The sequence below is a fragment of the Cavia porcellus genome, unplaced genomic scaffold (genome assembly GCF_034190915.1).
Source record: "Cavia porcellus strain 051 isolate PalLab524CR breed Dunkin Hartley unplaced genomic scaffold, mCavPor4.1 scaffold_12, whole genome shotgun sequence".
Lineage (NCBI taxonomy): Eukaryota > Metazoa > Chordata > Mammalia > Rodentia > Caviidae > Cavia > Cavia porcellus.
The window spans coordinates 63205911-63223002 of NW_026947495.1; the positions used below are offsets into that span (position 1 = coordinate 63205911).

The window sequence follows — 17092 nt, forward strand, 5'->3', positions numbered from 1 at the left end:
ATTTTCATAGGACTGCTGACAAATAACAAAATCATACTCAGCAGTTATCATGTTGCCTGGTAGAATAATGCAAATGTTTATTTCATTATTAATGCAATGTGAATTAGAGAAATGAGATTATAAATGTAAGACACTTAGGAGATACCAATGAACAGTTTAGATATAAAGGAAAGGGTAACTGAGCAAACTCTAATTTCTGATTTTAATAGTTGTGCTATTTGGTAGATGAAAAACACAAAGTTTGAAGAATATGTGTTCATTTTGTTTAATACATCAATTGAGAGAGCTGTGAAGGAAACAGACCAAAGACAGAGATTTAACATTCAGAGAGCAACAGCAATTTAATCCACGGGCACTGTTGAGAGTTCCTAGAAAAACAGTATACAGTATGAGAAGCAACAACAGGCATAACCTAGGGAGCACCACTATTTAACGGTTGTGCGGGGGAGAAGTCTGCAAAGGACACTGAGAGCAAGAGGCCAGAAAAGAAAAAGAAAACAAAAACTCATTTCAGAAGAAGCACTCAATAAATCCAAACTGCTAAGCAATGAAATAAGAACTGAAAATTTTCATTGGATTTAGCAACAAAGTTACTTGTTCATACAATAAGCAAAGCACTGTACAAGGCTCTTAAGACACAGATTGTAAAAATCAGACCCTTGGTTACATTATTACAGTCTTGCTTATACATTATAGGCTTCATGCTGTGAAGACAATAAATGAATAAACAAATGAAACAATTTAAAACTGTGGTAAGGACAATGAGAAATAGAGTTACATGATAGAACCCATAAGCAAAGGCCAGCGTCACATATGGAGTTTAGGAGAGCATCTTTCTGAGGACAGAAAATTTTAGCTAAAATACACAAACAGGAAAGAACTAGTACGGCCAGAAAATCAAAAGGATGAGGCCCACGTGTCTACAGTTCAAAGATGGGAGTGGAAAGGGGACAGCAAAGACGATGTTTGCAGATTGCACTCAGGGCACAGAGGAAAAGTTTAGATGGTGACCTGTTGAGTCACACAGGAAAATTAACAGTACCCCTCGGTACTTAATAGTTCGGTTTTCCTCATTAAAACTATTCTTAATCAAAAACTGGACATATTACTACTCTTTCAGCCATTAATTATTTATTACAATTGTATCAGAATAAATTTTTCTATTATGAAAGATGCTATACAATCACAAGCACATTATCCAGTGCATTAATTGTACTGTCTGTTTTTAACTTTTTCCACATTTCTTTAAACATAGTTTTCATAATATCTGATTGGTTCTGTCAATTATGTTTCTCTGAGGTATTCATTTTCAAGCAATGCATTTCAGAATTTGAATGTTATAACAAGACTGCAAAGTGCTGCTAAAATGTGTATGGGCCAATAACACATAAACACACACACACACACAAACCGGTGAAATTCTTCTTAAAATAATTATATTCCAGAGTGTCAGTTTCCTGTTTTTTCAATCTATGCATTTATATACATATATGTATGGTGTGAGGCTGATAGAGGAAAGTGGCTTCATTCTGAGAAGTTCAACTGCATGTGTATATTATTTTTTAATTTCCTTATCTGCCTGAAGAAAGATTTATAGCCCCTTTCATATTTTACAAGGATGTCAGTAATAACAAATGCTATTTAGTTAACATTCATTATCAGTCAGTAAGGGCCCAGTTTTTGATCACCTCAATACTTCTAAAAACAGGTATTATTCTTTCCATTTGACTAATGAGGAAACAGTGTACAGCAAGGCTAGGTAACTTGTCCAAGATTTCAAAACTGAAATTGAAGTTCAGTTTCACCTGTTTAAAAATGTAGCTACTAGTTACCTCAAGATTAACAGATTGGGTTCTTTAGAAATATACCTCAGATATGAGATATTAAGTCATAAAAATGAATTTTTAAATAGTAAAAGTTTTATTCAACTTTTAATAAACTGTGTACACTAAAATATTGCCTAAACTCTCCTTATATAGTCTTCCCTTTGGCATAATTTGATTTTTTTATAATATTTGAGAAGATAATAAAAAGATAACCATCCTGTAGGTAGATTCTAAGAATTACCATTCTGGGCAACATTTTTTTCCTTCTTGATCCTACATATACTTATTTAATTCGATGAACTACTAGCAATTAACTGCATAGTCTCACAAAGCATATTTGTCTCCTCAAAATTAAAAACTACAATCAGGTGTGGTGGCGCACATCTGTAATCTCAGTAGTCAGGAGGTTGAGGCAGGAGGATCATCACAAGTTTGAGACTAGTCTGAGAGATTAGTCTGGGCTACAAAATGAGTTCAAGGGCACCTGAACTGCATGGAGAGACTTTGCCTCAAAAAGAGCAAAAAAAAAAAAAAAAAAACAGAAAAAGAAAAAATACTACAAACAGCCTACCTCTCATTTGTACTGCTACTGAATAAAAAGCATAATTTGCTCTAAATAAATTCATCATACTATGAAGCGCTTCCTAAGATTTTTCAGCTAGCCAAGTCATCCACACCAAGACACTATTTGAAGTCTAGATGTATAACAAAAATAAACTGCTACCACATTATCTTTATTTCCTTGATAAAATACACACAGAACACAAAATTCACTCATGGATCATCATTATGTAACAAGTATAAATAATACTAAGAATTCAAGTACAGTCAAGTGCACATATATTTCCTATACGTTAATATGTAAACATAAACTAGTTATATACATCATGTGCCTTTGGCCCAGCTGCAAAATAAAAAACATCAAAAGAAACACTGCACTTGACTGTTCAACTGCATTCTTATTGCAAGTTTGTACCAACGTCTAGTAGTTACAGTTACAACTTTCATTTAATGTAAACACCTAAGTAGAAATTTATTCCTCACTGGCAAATATCTCCAGTTAAAACTTTGTTTTTAATAACAAAGTATTGCATTTTTATTCCTAAACACTATTAGAGAAATTATTCCTAACCAAAGTCCTTCCTATGCCAAAATAGTATTATTTATAGATAATATGCACAGAAAACAAGAATGCTTTTTTGTTGTTTTGACTTTTAGAGTGGACATAAAATATCTGAAAGCTGTCTAAATAGTGTTCGTCTTTGTATGTTCAAACGGATTTTACTTCACTGATACCACTTGCTTATAATTTTAGCATCCAGTATATATAACTTTGACATACTGAAATTGATCTGAATTTAAATGATATAAAGCATATACTTAGAAGAGCCGAAAAAATACTTGTTTTTTAAAGTACCATCAAAAAGTAAAAACTGACATTAACAAGACAACAAATATCCAGTTGAAGGCACGTGGAAAGATTTACTACTTTGTCATCGAAGATTCTCCACCTAGTTCAAGATCACAAGTAGAATCCACTGTGGGAACTGCCGATTTGACTTCAGTTCCTGAGGTTTCCTCATTTGTAGTCTCTTCTTGTTTTTCCTCTAGTTCCTCTGAGCCAGATGCTTTTTCAATCAGTTGGTGTGTCTGCTCTGTAGGTGATATTTTGTCATCTGTCTGCTCTGTACTATTATCAAGAACATCTTGGTCATCTAAAGATTCTGAAAAGACAGAGATTCAAGACTTGAGGAACTTCCAAATGTTAAAACTGCTAAAAACAAAAAAAACCACAATTAAAAGATAAACATTCACACATGTGGGTGGGCATACACACACAACAGAACGGTCTAGATATACTTAAAAATCTTTCTTTTTTTGCCACTACTGAAGCTTAAACTTCAAGCCTCATGTATACTAGGAAGGTGCTGTCTCCCTGGCTACATCTCCAACTCATTCAAATCTTTTAAAGCAAGTACTGAATCCTCTATGGATGCCATTTATGAGTTATATGAAGAAAAAAATATTTTACTAAGTCCATAACCACACTTTTCATACTTTCATACAAATTAAGCTCCTAAAGATACATTTGTAAATTGAATGTCCAAAAGTCAAAAGTCCCAACAGAATCATGTGCTGTAAGACAACAGTACAGCACACACATGTACCATATTTATGAGGTCAGACTTCCTCAAAGGACTGTATCCCAGTAGCCAGCTTGGAAGCAATATGTCAAAGCGTACTTTCATGTGCATGTATGCATGCACACATATGTGTACGTTTACGTGGTGTATTCCTATCCTTATGTATCACTATATTCAAGGACTGGGGAAGCCAGGATTTCCCAGGCCTTTTTCCAAAGTCATGATCTCCCATTATCTCTCTGCAAGACCTTGCAATTTAAACCTCTGAAGCAGAATATGCTATGTACCTAGCATGCTAGGAAAAAGAAAGGAAGGCAAGTAAGATTCTTGATCTTGACTTGGAAATTTACTCTTTTTGGGTGTTATTAAATTTAAATTCTTTAACAATAATAACTTAATAACAAGTTTATTAAGTAAACTATCTTTAATTCTCTAAAGTATAAAGAACAGGATACAGGAGGAGATGACAGAAGCACATAAGGTTTTGGCCACGATATTTTCAAGTCAGCGATAAAAATAACAGTTTTGAGGTATTTCTTTTTGTTGTTGTAATAAATACCAATTAATACCCTAAAAGAAACCTGTTTAAGTCACATTAGTTAACAAACAAAAAAAGCTGGTATTTCCTACCCTCATGGAAGATTCTACTGCAAATGTTACTGATTCAAAAAATCTGGGGGCAAGCCAATCTACTTAGTAAAAAGTTTTAGTCAAATTCCCATAAAAAAACTTTTTTGGCAAAGAAAATTACGCACTATATTCATGTTAACATGGAAGTCTTAGAAATTCATGGTTTTATTGGAGACTTCTAACAAAAACAAATTATCTATTTTTCACATACAACATGACAGAGATTTAAAAATATTTTCAAAGTATTATGTTCTGGACTCTAAGTTTACCAAATTAATTACAACTACCTTCCTCCTTTTTATAATACAATGAAAAGTCCAAATATCCAGTTGGGAACATACAACTTAATGAGATTTTACTACATGAAAATTTCATAGGGTCACAAAAAGTAGGAAGGAATATTCATAAACCATATTTGTGACAAATATCATAAAAATATTATTTGTATCTTAATGTGAATATTTGGTACTGCTGTACCACTTGGACATTTAACAAAAATCAAGGTAGAAAAGCAGTAGGTCACTTGAGTTTTATATGAATGTTCCACAGCAGAAAGGCAAAGCAAAAGGGCAAACAAAACTCCACAGATAGGTACAAAATCATTTCTGATGCAAAGGCAAGTCGAACCTGTGCAAAACTTAAGAAGTGCTAACCATTTCTAATTCTACCCTCATAGAATTTATCCAATTGGAATTTTAAGTATTTTCCATAATTCTTCAGTCATAAAGCAATACTTGATTGGCAACAATTTTATAATCTGTTCAGTACAGTTTCTGAAACATACCGATAAAGCCACACAATTAAAAAAAAAAAAGAGCTCAGACTCTAGGATACAACTCACCAATCAACACGTGTAAGTGAACATAGGAACACACAGATTATCATAATTCAGACAGGTTGCTTCAATATACACTAAAACACAAGCAGTATCAAAGTTCAAGGTTTACCATTAAATTTTGTATTCAGAAACAGATACTTAACTAGTCAAAGCCAATTTAAAAATTCTTAAGTTTATAAAAAAATAGTTAATACAAAGTAGAAACAGTATGGAAAGTTTAAAATGTATATAATATATAAATTTAATATGCTACAAAGTTTCCTGTCAATACTGTATTTTAGAGAATATACAGAAGACTAAAAAAAAAATGGCAAAATGATGAGTAGGTCTTGAATATAATCAAACAGCCATTAATAACTACTTTTCTTTACTGGGTTGATTTTTAGAAAACCAATAGTATTAACAATACAAAAAACTTAGTATATGACATACCTATAATGTAAATATCAGTTGGTCTACATGAGATATGTATTTTATGTTTAGAAGCCAATTTCATGTTTAAGAAAAAATATGATCTAAACAAACTAGGTAAAATAAATAAGGTATAAAAGATGAACAGAAAACTGCATATCAATTTCATAACTAAACCTCAGAGATTTATAATAAGACTAACAATGCCCTACTTCAAAACAACTTATTTCTATGGCAGAGAATCATTTGATTAGTCAATAAAAACAGTATATTTTTCCTATGAAGTTGTAGATGAAAATAGCTTAGTGGTACAAAAAATGTTCAGACATATCTTTCTACAAGATACTAAAAGAAAAACCAAGCTTTGTGTTCTCACTAAATAAAAAGGCCTACTTTTGCCTTTTGACCCAGTTGAAGACTAAGGGGTCTAAATCTGGCCACCTAAAATAACAGTTCTGTCAGTGTAAAAAAATTTTAATCAAGTTTGGTGTCTATTATGCAAAGTAAACACTGTAACACAATGGGATACAATGAACACAAATTAAAATGAAAACAAAATGGAACTTCTTTTCCTACTCCTTTCCCTCCCTACATTAACATTACTGACAGAAAAAGTTTTTTCTATCAAATAGCAAATCAATCAGCAACTAGTTTTTTGGGCAAAATCTCAACTCAGACAAGTCAAATTCATATAACTGAATAATAAATACCATTGCCCCCATAAACTATACACATGCAAAAAAATGTAAGAATTTTACCTTGTACCTTTAAGTGTTTTAACCCTATCTCTTAAAAAAGTAATTTTCTAAGAAAAATAAAAAAATTATCTAGCAAAACAACTTCATTTATTTTTGCCCTGCTGACATAAATATTTCACCTTTCTAGCGAGAAGTCTGTAAACCCAGGTTGAACCAGGAAAATCACAAATACCAGGACAGCTTCGCTAACTTAGCAAGACCTTGTTTCAAAATAAAATTTTACAAAGGGCTGGAGATATAGATCAGTGACACAGTAGGTGCCTAGAATGTATATGACTGTGGGTTGAATCCCTTGTACCATTTTAAAAAAAGGCCTTCCTAATACATCAATGTTCGGTTTATATGTAAGACTTACAAACTTATACAAAGAGCATCATTAAATTAAAATTCGCAATTTGTCTTCAACTTCATAGGTTTCAAACAAGGTAGTTTTTGTAAGAACTCCTGTCTTATAGAAAAAGGCAAACATATTTAACAAACAAAGGCATGAATACTATTCCAACTCAACCCAATGATTCAATATGATTCAAATTATAACCACTTTTCAGAAAATACCTAGTTTTCAACACAGAATACCACTTAATTATTTACTGCCGGTGAACAAATTAAGCATTATTTGTTTCATTATTAAGCAATGAACTAAAATCTAAGTATTAGGTGGAGTTGTTTTAAATAAAGTAGTCAGTAGCCCAGCAGAATTTTAAATTTAAAATAGACATGCAACACAGGCAAATTGGTATCTTGAGAAAGCTGAACATAATTAAATATTTTAAAAGACATAAATTTAGGGGGTCTGATAAATACACAAAACTCAACAAAATGTTCACTATCACATAGTTTAAAGAGCATCATAACAAAAACACTAAAAGTAGAATTTTCCCTCACTTAACATAACCTAGTGACAAATATACTTTGTAAATGAAACAAACATCAGAAATCAGAGTACCAAGGAAATTCTCACCATATATAATTTTACTATTTTTCAAGTTTTTTAGATATCATGAGTTTTATTATTTACAATTGTATAAAAGCTATTTTCTGCCAAAATAATTACATTAGACCTAGAAAAACAAAACAGAACAATCAAAATAAAATGTGAACTTTTAAACATGCTAACCAAAATAAATCACTTTAATAGTATACTAACAATGCAGAAAAAGATTACCACATTAATAAGAATGCTATGTATCACATAATTTAAAAAGCTTATTTTTTAAAGGCAAAACTGATAAACCACTTTAATAACATTTAGCAGAGAATCAAGTATTACTAAACTTAATTTAATCATAAAAGAAACAGGGATCTAAAAACAGTTCTTTATTTGCACACTATATCTTACACGCTGTCATATAGAAAAAAAAAAATCCATACAGCCTAATTTCTTGTTACCAAAGTTTCTAATTTCTTGTTACCTAATTTCTTGTTACCTAGTTTCTCTGTTACCAAAGTATCAGGATAACAGTTATAGGGAGAAAAAAATTATAAATTCAAATGAACAATTTATGGGACAAATTTCTTCTAGGTCTCTTTGTTGAAAACCTTTCAAGATTTCCTACGTTGTTCTAAAGAGTATGCCAGAAATTCTAAAAGTCTTGTGCCTCATTTTAAGTCAAAATCTTCTAATATCACAATCCAGGCAAAAAACTTTAAAGGCTTGTGTCACGGAGTGTGGAAAAAGTTTCTTCTATTAATTCTAGATCATTCATACAAATGGTTATCAATACTTGTTGAAAGAAAAGTACAGATGAAAGAAAGTTACCTTTTGGGTGCGTCTATAAATTCAGTAACCTAATCTTTAGCTTCTGCTGCTATCAAAAACTTATTTCAGAATACAGAGATTAAAGTAAGTGTTTTTTCTTTTTTCAGTCCTCAGTTTTCCACATCACTGAAGAAATCAGAAATCTAAGCTTCCAGTTACACTGGCTGTTGGCAAAAGGTAGAGGAATGAGATGGTATCATCTGAAATACTTCCACTTGTTTACTAAAGGAATCCAGCTTGGAAGTGATAACCATATCACAGGGTGGTGACAGGAGTCTTTGAAAAAAGTTTCCATCTTCTGGAAAGCCAAAGAAGAAACAGATGCTCACGGCCATTTGAGTGAATCCAAAGAGAAGAAAGAAAACTGTTACTACTCCAGAAATGACTTTAACCGAATGGAACTGCTGCTTCAGTTTCATCAGACCCTGCCTCAAATTTGGTCTCACCTATTAACATTACCTTATTAGGGCTGAGTTTGAGCCAGTTAGACTTCTTTCCGGAGAGTTCAGACAGAAAATGAGACATCTGGGGTATTGCTCCTCCTAGATTAGATGAGAAGGAAAGGTACAGCTGGGTGTTGTTTGCTATCTCCCCATCTTGACCTTAGCAGAAGAAATAAAGCATGGGACCTATTATAAAACTTTTTATTTTCTTGAGTGCTTTTTCTGTTCTTTTCTTTTTAACATCTTTTTTTAATCCCAACTATTGGTTTTCAAGTATTCACTTTAGCTTTCATAAGCAAGGTTACTCATGGAAAGGACTTCAATTTTTCCTCTAGGCATCTTCAGTATGAAATCCTTTAATTTTCAGTTCCAAGGGGCTGCAATGGCAAGGCAGATGGTTTGCATGTGACAGCATGCAGTTCAGAGCATGACAAGCAAAAGAGAAAAATGTGACTTTGTTTGGAGTTGATGTTGCAGACTTGAAGAAGACGAATGCATTCTTCCAGTGTCGGAAGTATATAGGCCTCAGTCATAACTATCCGTAGGCAGATTCATTTTGGTGTTTGTTAGTAAGCCAAAAGCCAAGCCTAGTTCAACACACATTTTAGGTTCACTCTTCAAAGCCTAAAAAGAATTTCAGCTCTTACACTAAATTTCTGGTATCTTAAAATTCACTGCTTTCATGTAATAGTCTCATTAAAGCCAATTTTGTAATATTTAGTGCTTCTACGAGGAAATCAAATATATGCAAATGGTAATTCCTAGAAATTAAAAGGATGAATACTACCTGCTAAATAAATTGCGAACTAAACTTCCAATATACACACTACATCAGAGAGAGCACCAAAATATCATGATCTGTGTTATAATTTTAGCAATGTTCATAACTGAGGCAATTAACAAACTGACCAAATATTAATAGTAATAAATAGCTGGTTATTAACAGACCTTCTATCTCATCCTTTCAAGTAGTTTTTTATGAAACTTCCTCAAAAGTTCCTAAAATACAATGGCAAGGTAAATTCTAAAACACAAGTTCAGACAAATTCTATTTCTGTAAGACAAGTTTGATTTTATACCAAAGACAAATCTCACAGACCTCGAAACCATTTCAATAGAATACAGTTTTACTGATGTAATCATCTAAAAAATGCGAACTTCCAGTTCCAAAGTTTTCTGCTTTCTGGTAATTTTCACCAATCTGAGTGGCAGACACATACCTGTTATATCAATATTAATCATACCTCTTCAAAATACTTTGTCCTTATAATTTTTAATAATCTGATTTGCATGGATAAATTTAAAAATAATTTCATGAAAATATTACCAGTAAAGTCTCCCAACAGATTTTTTAGAAGAGCTAACTCTTTATAACACTTTAACCTAGCTGGTGCCAAATGCTGCTCATCACAATATCATCTGTATTTTAAAATTTTTTTTTTCTTTTGGTTTTGAGGACTGAACTCACTGAGCTAAGTCCCCAGTACTTAAAATTTGTATTTTAAAACTGATACATGTTTCCAGGTGTGGTGGTATACATCTGTAATCCCAGTACTCAGGAGGCTGAAGCAAGAGGATCGCTGCAAATTCAAGGCCAGCCTGAACTACAAAGTGAGAACTTGTCTCAAAATAAATAAATAAACGAACAAATAAACATACATACATATCATACCACACAGGAGGCCAGCAGAGCAACAGCAGAACATACACATGCTGCAAAACGGTAAGTTAATCCACTGTTATCTGTAAGCATTATGCTCTTAATATTGTTAAACGGCATTCATTATAAAGAGACAAAGAACTGACATATTCATACCTTCACTGAACTGGTTCTCTGATGAAAGCATACTTTCTGATGGCAAAAGACCAACTGAACTTGAATCTTCTACTGCCTGCTTTTTCTCAAAACTAAACTCTGGAAGCCTTGGAGCCTGAGGTCTGGTTTTTCTCGCAGGATTCAAGAAAAAACAGTAGGCACATCGAAAAGCTGCAGAGAAGTTTTAAAAAACAAGCAAAATCACAAACCAAACAAAGTTCAAATACTCAAAAGATAACTCAGAAGACTACTTTTGAAAATAACCAAGAATATTTCAAAAGTAATTTATACCTTGTGAAAAATATGTTACTTTAATAATATTATGTTTGGTATTCTAACCAGAACTAATTTTAAGGCATAGTTCCTAATGATTATTAGAACTCTAATTTTCAGGCAGGAATGTCTTAAGTTAAATAGCAGGTCAATGATAACAAAATGATATTAATAATAATTCAAATACATGACTGAACTTAAATTAAATGAATGAATAGAATCACTAGATGTTCTAAAATCCAGAAACTTGTTCATTTGCTTTTAAAGAAATGCAGTATGTCCTATTTCAAAAGTATGATTTATCAGATGAGAATTTCATATTGGCAGCAAGTGAGATACATCTGAGTTTAAAAGAAAAAAAGACGTTTAAACTTCACTCAAAAACCATTATATCAGACACTTGATACGTGGGTACTGGATTCCTCATTTTTTTTTTTTTGTCTTTTTCCTTTTTATCGATACCAGGGATCGAACTCACGACTGCCTGCTTGCAAGGCAGGCGCTTATGCCGCTGAGCTAAATCCCCAGCCCCCGGATTCCTCATTTTTAAAAGCTCTTCAGGTAATTCTGATGCACAAAGTTTGAGAACAACTGACCTAGAAGATGTTCATTATAAGAAGAAGAAACTTGAGCTTCTTACTTTGCTCAGAGTATTAAATATGTTTTGCCAATGTGTACAGAGACAGTATCTAAAACAAAACAGCATTATATGGGAAATGGCACAGAATGAAATATTTAAAAGTAAAATATTTAAGTCTAACTGCCCAGCAATTCTTACCAATGTATTCAAATTCTTCTTTCAAAGCCATGCCATTATGAGAAAAACACTGTTGACATATAAGGGCATACCTATAAAAGAGAAAAAAATGAATATATTAATTACAAAAGCAGACCCAGCTCATAAAAGGGCTATTTTAGCCATCACAGATAATATGCCATTAACAGATTAAAAATTACTTAGTATATCATAAACAACACTCCTTAAAGCAAAATTTAACTATTTAAAAACAAAATTTACATGCCAAGCTAAAAAGAAAGCTAAGCAATAGTTGAATATATCGTTACTAAGTTAGCAAAAAAAATCTGACAAAAGAATGCTTAAATTCAGTATTTCCCAGTGTATATTCCTAAGGATGACAGCTCCCAAATAGCTAGTCACATCTAAGTTTGGAAAAGATAGAACTCCTATAGAGTCACATTGAATATAATTGAAACCTCTGAGAAATCTTACAGAAAAGAACACCCCCCCCCAAAAAAAAGGCTTTTTTTTTTTTTTTTTTTTTTTTTTAAATAATCTGGACCAACAGTCACTCTCTATGTATTCTGGCATCTGTGCTTTTCTCAGTTATACTTAACCATCTTCTTCACTTTCTATTTATAAATATTCTCTATTCTCTGTGTCTATATTCAACAAATGCACGGCTTGATCAAAAGTCATTCTATTTGAACATATAATCGACTACATTAACATAAAAATCCAGTATCTTTAAAACTCATATAAACTAGTAAAGTTGTCAAACATTCATTTTACTATACAATGGTCTATGTGTGTTTGTTTTTTTGAGACAGGGCCCTGCTATGTAGTCTAGGCTGGTCTTGAACTCATAGCTATCATTCTGCCTCAGTCTCCCAAGTATCGGGATTATGAGTATGTGGTATCACATTGGCTGATTTTTCTTTTTAAGTCTATACTATGATCTACTCATATCATACCTAGCTTCTTAGAGTTATGGCAAAGGCCAAATAAGATAAGTGGAAAAGTATTTTAACAACTCTAAGTGTTAAACAAATGTAAGTTGTTCTCATCATATTAAATATGTTACCATCCTATAATGACACCTATTAAATTCTATTTCTAACAACTTACTAGGTTTTTATTATTTTTATACTCTTCAAGTTTAAAAGTTTCAATGAAATAATTCAGATTCTCTAAAATTAATCTTACAGCAGTTAAGATTATTTTTTCCAAATCAGTTTTAACTAGACTTTGTTCAAACTGAACAATTAAATATGTACTATTTTAGAGAGTTATAAATATTTTATCATGCTCTAAAAATCAGAAAGTAGGAGCCAAAAAATTAAGGAGCATCCAGTGAGTATACACACAGATATCCTGACAAAGTTTTCCATTTTCCTTCATCTACCACCCTTATAAAACAATACCTGTTCTGTGGACCATCACCAACTAAATATTCAACAATTCTATCCAGTGCACCTCGTTCTCGGGGAAGAATGGGTCTTGCTAAGGGTGGACCTGGAGGATGAAGACCTGGTAAATAAAAAATACACATCAAGTTTATATGTACAAAATATATATATAAAACAATTCAGTTACCAAGAACTACCTATACTTGTTAAGACTTTTTAAAAATTTTGGACAACAGCAAAACATTAATTTTTATAAATCTCTGTACAACATTTAAAGTTTCACTAAAAATACTGCACTACAAAAAAGTACTTACATATATGCTATGTCAAAACCATCAACATAATTTACTAGAAGATAAAAATATGCTAGGTTCTGGGCAAACTAATTTTTAAAACACCCCAACTCTAAAAGTCTTTAATAATAAAGTAGGAGACTTCCACTTTGAACTTGGAATACCAGGGATCAGACCCTACAAAAAAAAAAAAAAAAAAAAAAAAAGAAGACTAAAAAACAAGACACGCCCTACAAGTACCCCAGTTTATTGCCTGGAGGGAGAAAGGAGAGTACAGTAGTCTCCAATGGTTGAGAAGATACTGCTAGAGAGGCCAAGGTATCTCAGATTCACATAAAAGCATACCAACAAAGATGAGAAAAGGCACAGAGAATATTCATAATCTTTAGATCTTCAGGTCTCCCAGAGTGTTACGCAGACCATTGATTAGTACATATATTGAAAGAAACTACCTAAAAATAGAAAAACCATCCACAACAGATGAAAGAAAATAGTATTCATGCAAGGTCAGAAATAGTGTCTATTTTTACCAAAGAGAGTGGAAAATCTCGTAACACATGGATCACCAGGTAAAACAAAGACAAAGGTTTTATAACAGAATGAAAAAAAAGATCCAATAAGGTAAACTGTGTAATGTCTGGCATTCAATCAAAAATTAGTAGACACATGAGTAAATAGTAAAATACTATTCATAAGGATAAAAATTAAATAATATTGGCTCAGATATAGCAGAGATACTTAAATTAGTAGGCAAATATGTTGAAGCACTTATTATGTCTGTTTTCCATACATCTAAGACTCTGGAGGAAATGATTCAGTTAAGTAGTAACATGGAAAACTATCCCAAATGAACTTCTACAGATAAACATAAACAAAATATAGGATGAAAAGTTCACAGATGGTGTTGAACAATCTGGACATTACAAGAAAAAAAAAGATAACACTGGAGACCTTGAAGACATGCAACAATAGAAATCATACATAAACACTTCAAAAAGGGTTGCCAAATTTTTAAAGGAAAAAAATCAGTCAGATAAAGAGACAGACAAATATAGGGGGTGTGTGTGTGTGTGCATGTGTGTGAAGAAGAGAGAAGGAAATCATACAACAATCATACACAATTTTTTTCTAAATTCAATAGAAATTACAACACCACATATTCAAGAACATTAAACAAATCTCAAGCACAAGAAGCAGAACTTTGTATTACAAGACAATGGAACTGCTTACAAGATAAACAGAGAAAAGAAGGACAGCAATCTTTTTAACAGTGGAAAAAAAAGCAATCCAGAAGACAATGAAACAATATCTCTAAAGTTCTGAGAGGAAAAAAAAAGTATCACACTATGGGGGGGGAGGGGATCAAGTTATATCATATGCAAGTACAGATCCTCTATCATAAATGTGATCATGCATATCTAAAATGTACCAATAAAAAAGTATCCAACTAGAATTCTGAATGTAAACATTTTTTAAATGAAGGCAAAATGAAGACTTTTTTCATACATTCAAAACTGCAAGAATTCATTATCAAAAGCACTACACTACAAGAAATGTTAAAAAGAAATCCTGCAAGCTGGAACACAGTAATAGCAGACGGCTGAATCTACACAAAGGAATGAGAGGCATCTGAAATGATTACCATATGGCTATCTATGGGACACTTTTACACTTGAATTTCTTTAAAAGACAATTGAGTAAATAAAGGAAAAATAATATATTCTGGGTTTTATAATGTATGTAGAAGTAAAATATCTAATAATATTAGCACAAAGGTCAGGAAAAGGATACATAATATATTATTAACTTAAAAACTATGTGAAATGGTATCATCATTTGAAGAGGAACTGTCATGAATTAAAGATATATACTGTAAACCCCAAAATAAGCACTAAAATAACACAAAAAAACTTATAGCTAATAAGGCAGCCAATAAATAGATAGACACGATAGATACAGATATAGATATATGATCCAAGCCAGCTGTGGTGGGGCACACTTGCAATCCCAGTACTCAGTAAGCTGAGACAGGAAGATCTCCATAAATTTGAGGCCAGCCTGAGCCACACAGCAATACTGTCTCAAAAAACAACAATAATCATATAATCATAATCATAAGCCAGAGGATGGCAGAAAATAAAGCAAATACCAATTACAAAAAAACAAATGATACAATTAGGGGAAAAATCAGATGGGATATTTAAACCAAAGACATGTCATTAGAGTAAATTTATATGACCTAATTAACCTCATAATAAAGACAGAATGGATCACAAAAGCAGACATCAATATATGCTGTCTACACACACACACGTTATCAAAGACACGGAACAAACAAGTTAAAGGTAAGATGACAGAAAAAAAAAACATGAATATACTAACTAATCAAATTAAGTCTGTAGAAGTCAACAAGAAGCGCAAGCCCTCCCTGCAAATCGGAGTCATGCACAGGCTGCTGGGGGGACAGCCAGCCTTTTCCTATGAGTCAGTGCCATTCACAGACTGCAGAGGAAGAGAACAAGGCACTTCGAAGCAAGCCCTCCCTGCAAATCGGTCCCATGCACCTGCTGCTAGGAGAACCAGATGCCAGCCCCTTCCAGCACACAGGCTGGGAAACAAAAAAAGCCAAATTGCTCCCGTGGCCATAAGCCACGGGCTGATCTGGAGAAACACAGGCTGCAATGACATGTACTGCGGGGGAATACAATTTAATGCTTGTAGTGTTCAGAGTTTCACTGACTTTGCAAGTCTAAAGTCAGTGGTCTAGTCATCTTTCAGAGGATGGCAATAAGCAGTACAGCATCTATGAGGGATCGGATCTGCTTCTGTGGGTGGTGGCCACTGTTGATTCCCCATTGTCTTGTTTTGAAGTCCTGTATCATTTTCATTGTTTTGTTGGGTTGGGTTGGGTTTTGTTCTGATTTGTTTTGTTTGATTTTATTGTTACCTGAAGGTATGGACAAATATTTTAAAGATAACAAGATATATTAGGGTAGCTAGTTTAGATTTACTATTATCTTGTTTTGAAGTCTTGTTTTGTTTTTATTGGTTCTATTTTGTTTTTTATTTTAAATTTTTATTGTTAAATTTTTATGGTTTTGTTTTTATTGGTTCTATTCTGCTCTGTTTTGTTTGATTTTTACTATATCTGAAGATATCTGAAGACAGTAGGAGGCATTTTGTAACCATTGTTGATTTCTTATTGTTCTGAAGTCTGTTTCACTTACACTGGTTTGTTTTGATTGGCTTTGTTCTGTTTTGTTTTGCTTAGTTTTATTCTCTTTAAAATAAAAAAAAAATTTTAAGTCTGTTGTAGTTATATTAATGCAAGATGGGAGAGATTTTAAAACAAACAAAAAGAAAAGTAACTGCACAGTAACAGAAGAGTCAATTTATCAAGTAGAATAATAATCCCAAGCAAATATGGGGTTATCATCACAGCTTTAAAAATCATGAAATAAAAACTGATAAAAACATAAATAATAGACAAATACATAATGACAGTTGATAGTTTCAACATTCTTCTCAGTTGATAAAATAAGTGGATAGAAAATCAGCAACAATATGGAAGATCTGAACAAGATTCTACTACTAACTTAATCTAATTAATATAACACCAGTACTACCTAATACGTATAAAATATATGTTCTTTTCAAGCAAATGGAAAACATTCAAGTCATGACAAGGGACACAGAACAATTCTCAATATATTTAAGAAGATTCAAAGCCAGCCTGGGCTACAGTAAGTTCAA

General features: G+C 32.5%; 1 protein-coding gene across 5 annotated transcripts in view; it reads right to left on the reverse strand.

Annotated features, from left to right (window-relative positions):
• Positions 1–240: 240 nt before the first annotated feature.
• Lnpk (lunapark, ER junction formation factor) overlaps positions 241–17092 on the reverse strand; it is a 79169-nt gene continuing 62317 nt past the window's right edge. The window contains exons 10-15 of one of the 5 annotated variants that reach the window (XR_010050880.1): positions 13062–13167; positions 11677–11747; positions 10626–10796; positions 8826–8908; positions 8367–8664; positions 3367–3550 (exon numbers count right to left, since the gene is read on the reverse strand). Coding sequence is in view for 3 of the 5 variants with exons in the window: in XM_063259335.1 (XP_063115405.1) it covers positions 3312–3550; positions 10626–10796; positions 11677–11747; positions 13062–13167 (587 nt within the window). In the remaining 2 variants the exon portion in view is untranslated. Of the gene's footprint in view, positions 3551–8366; positions 8665–8825; positions 8969–10625; positions 10797–11676; positions 11748–13061; positions 13168–17092 lie in introns of all 5 variants that reach the window. The other 4 variants (XR_010050879.1, XM_063259336.1, XM_063259337.1 and 1 more) reach the window with 4 other exon arrangements.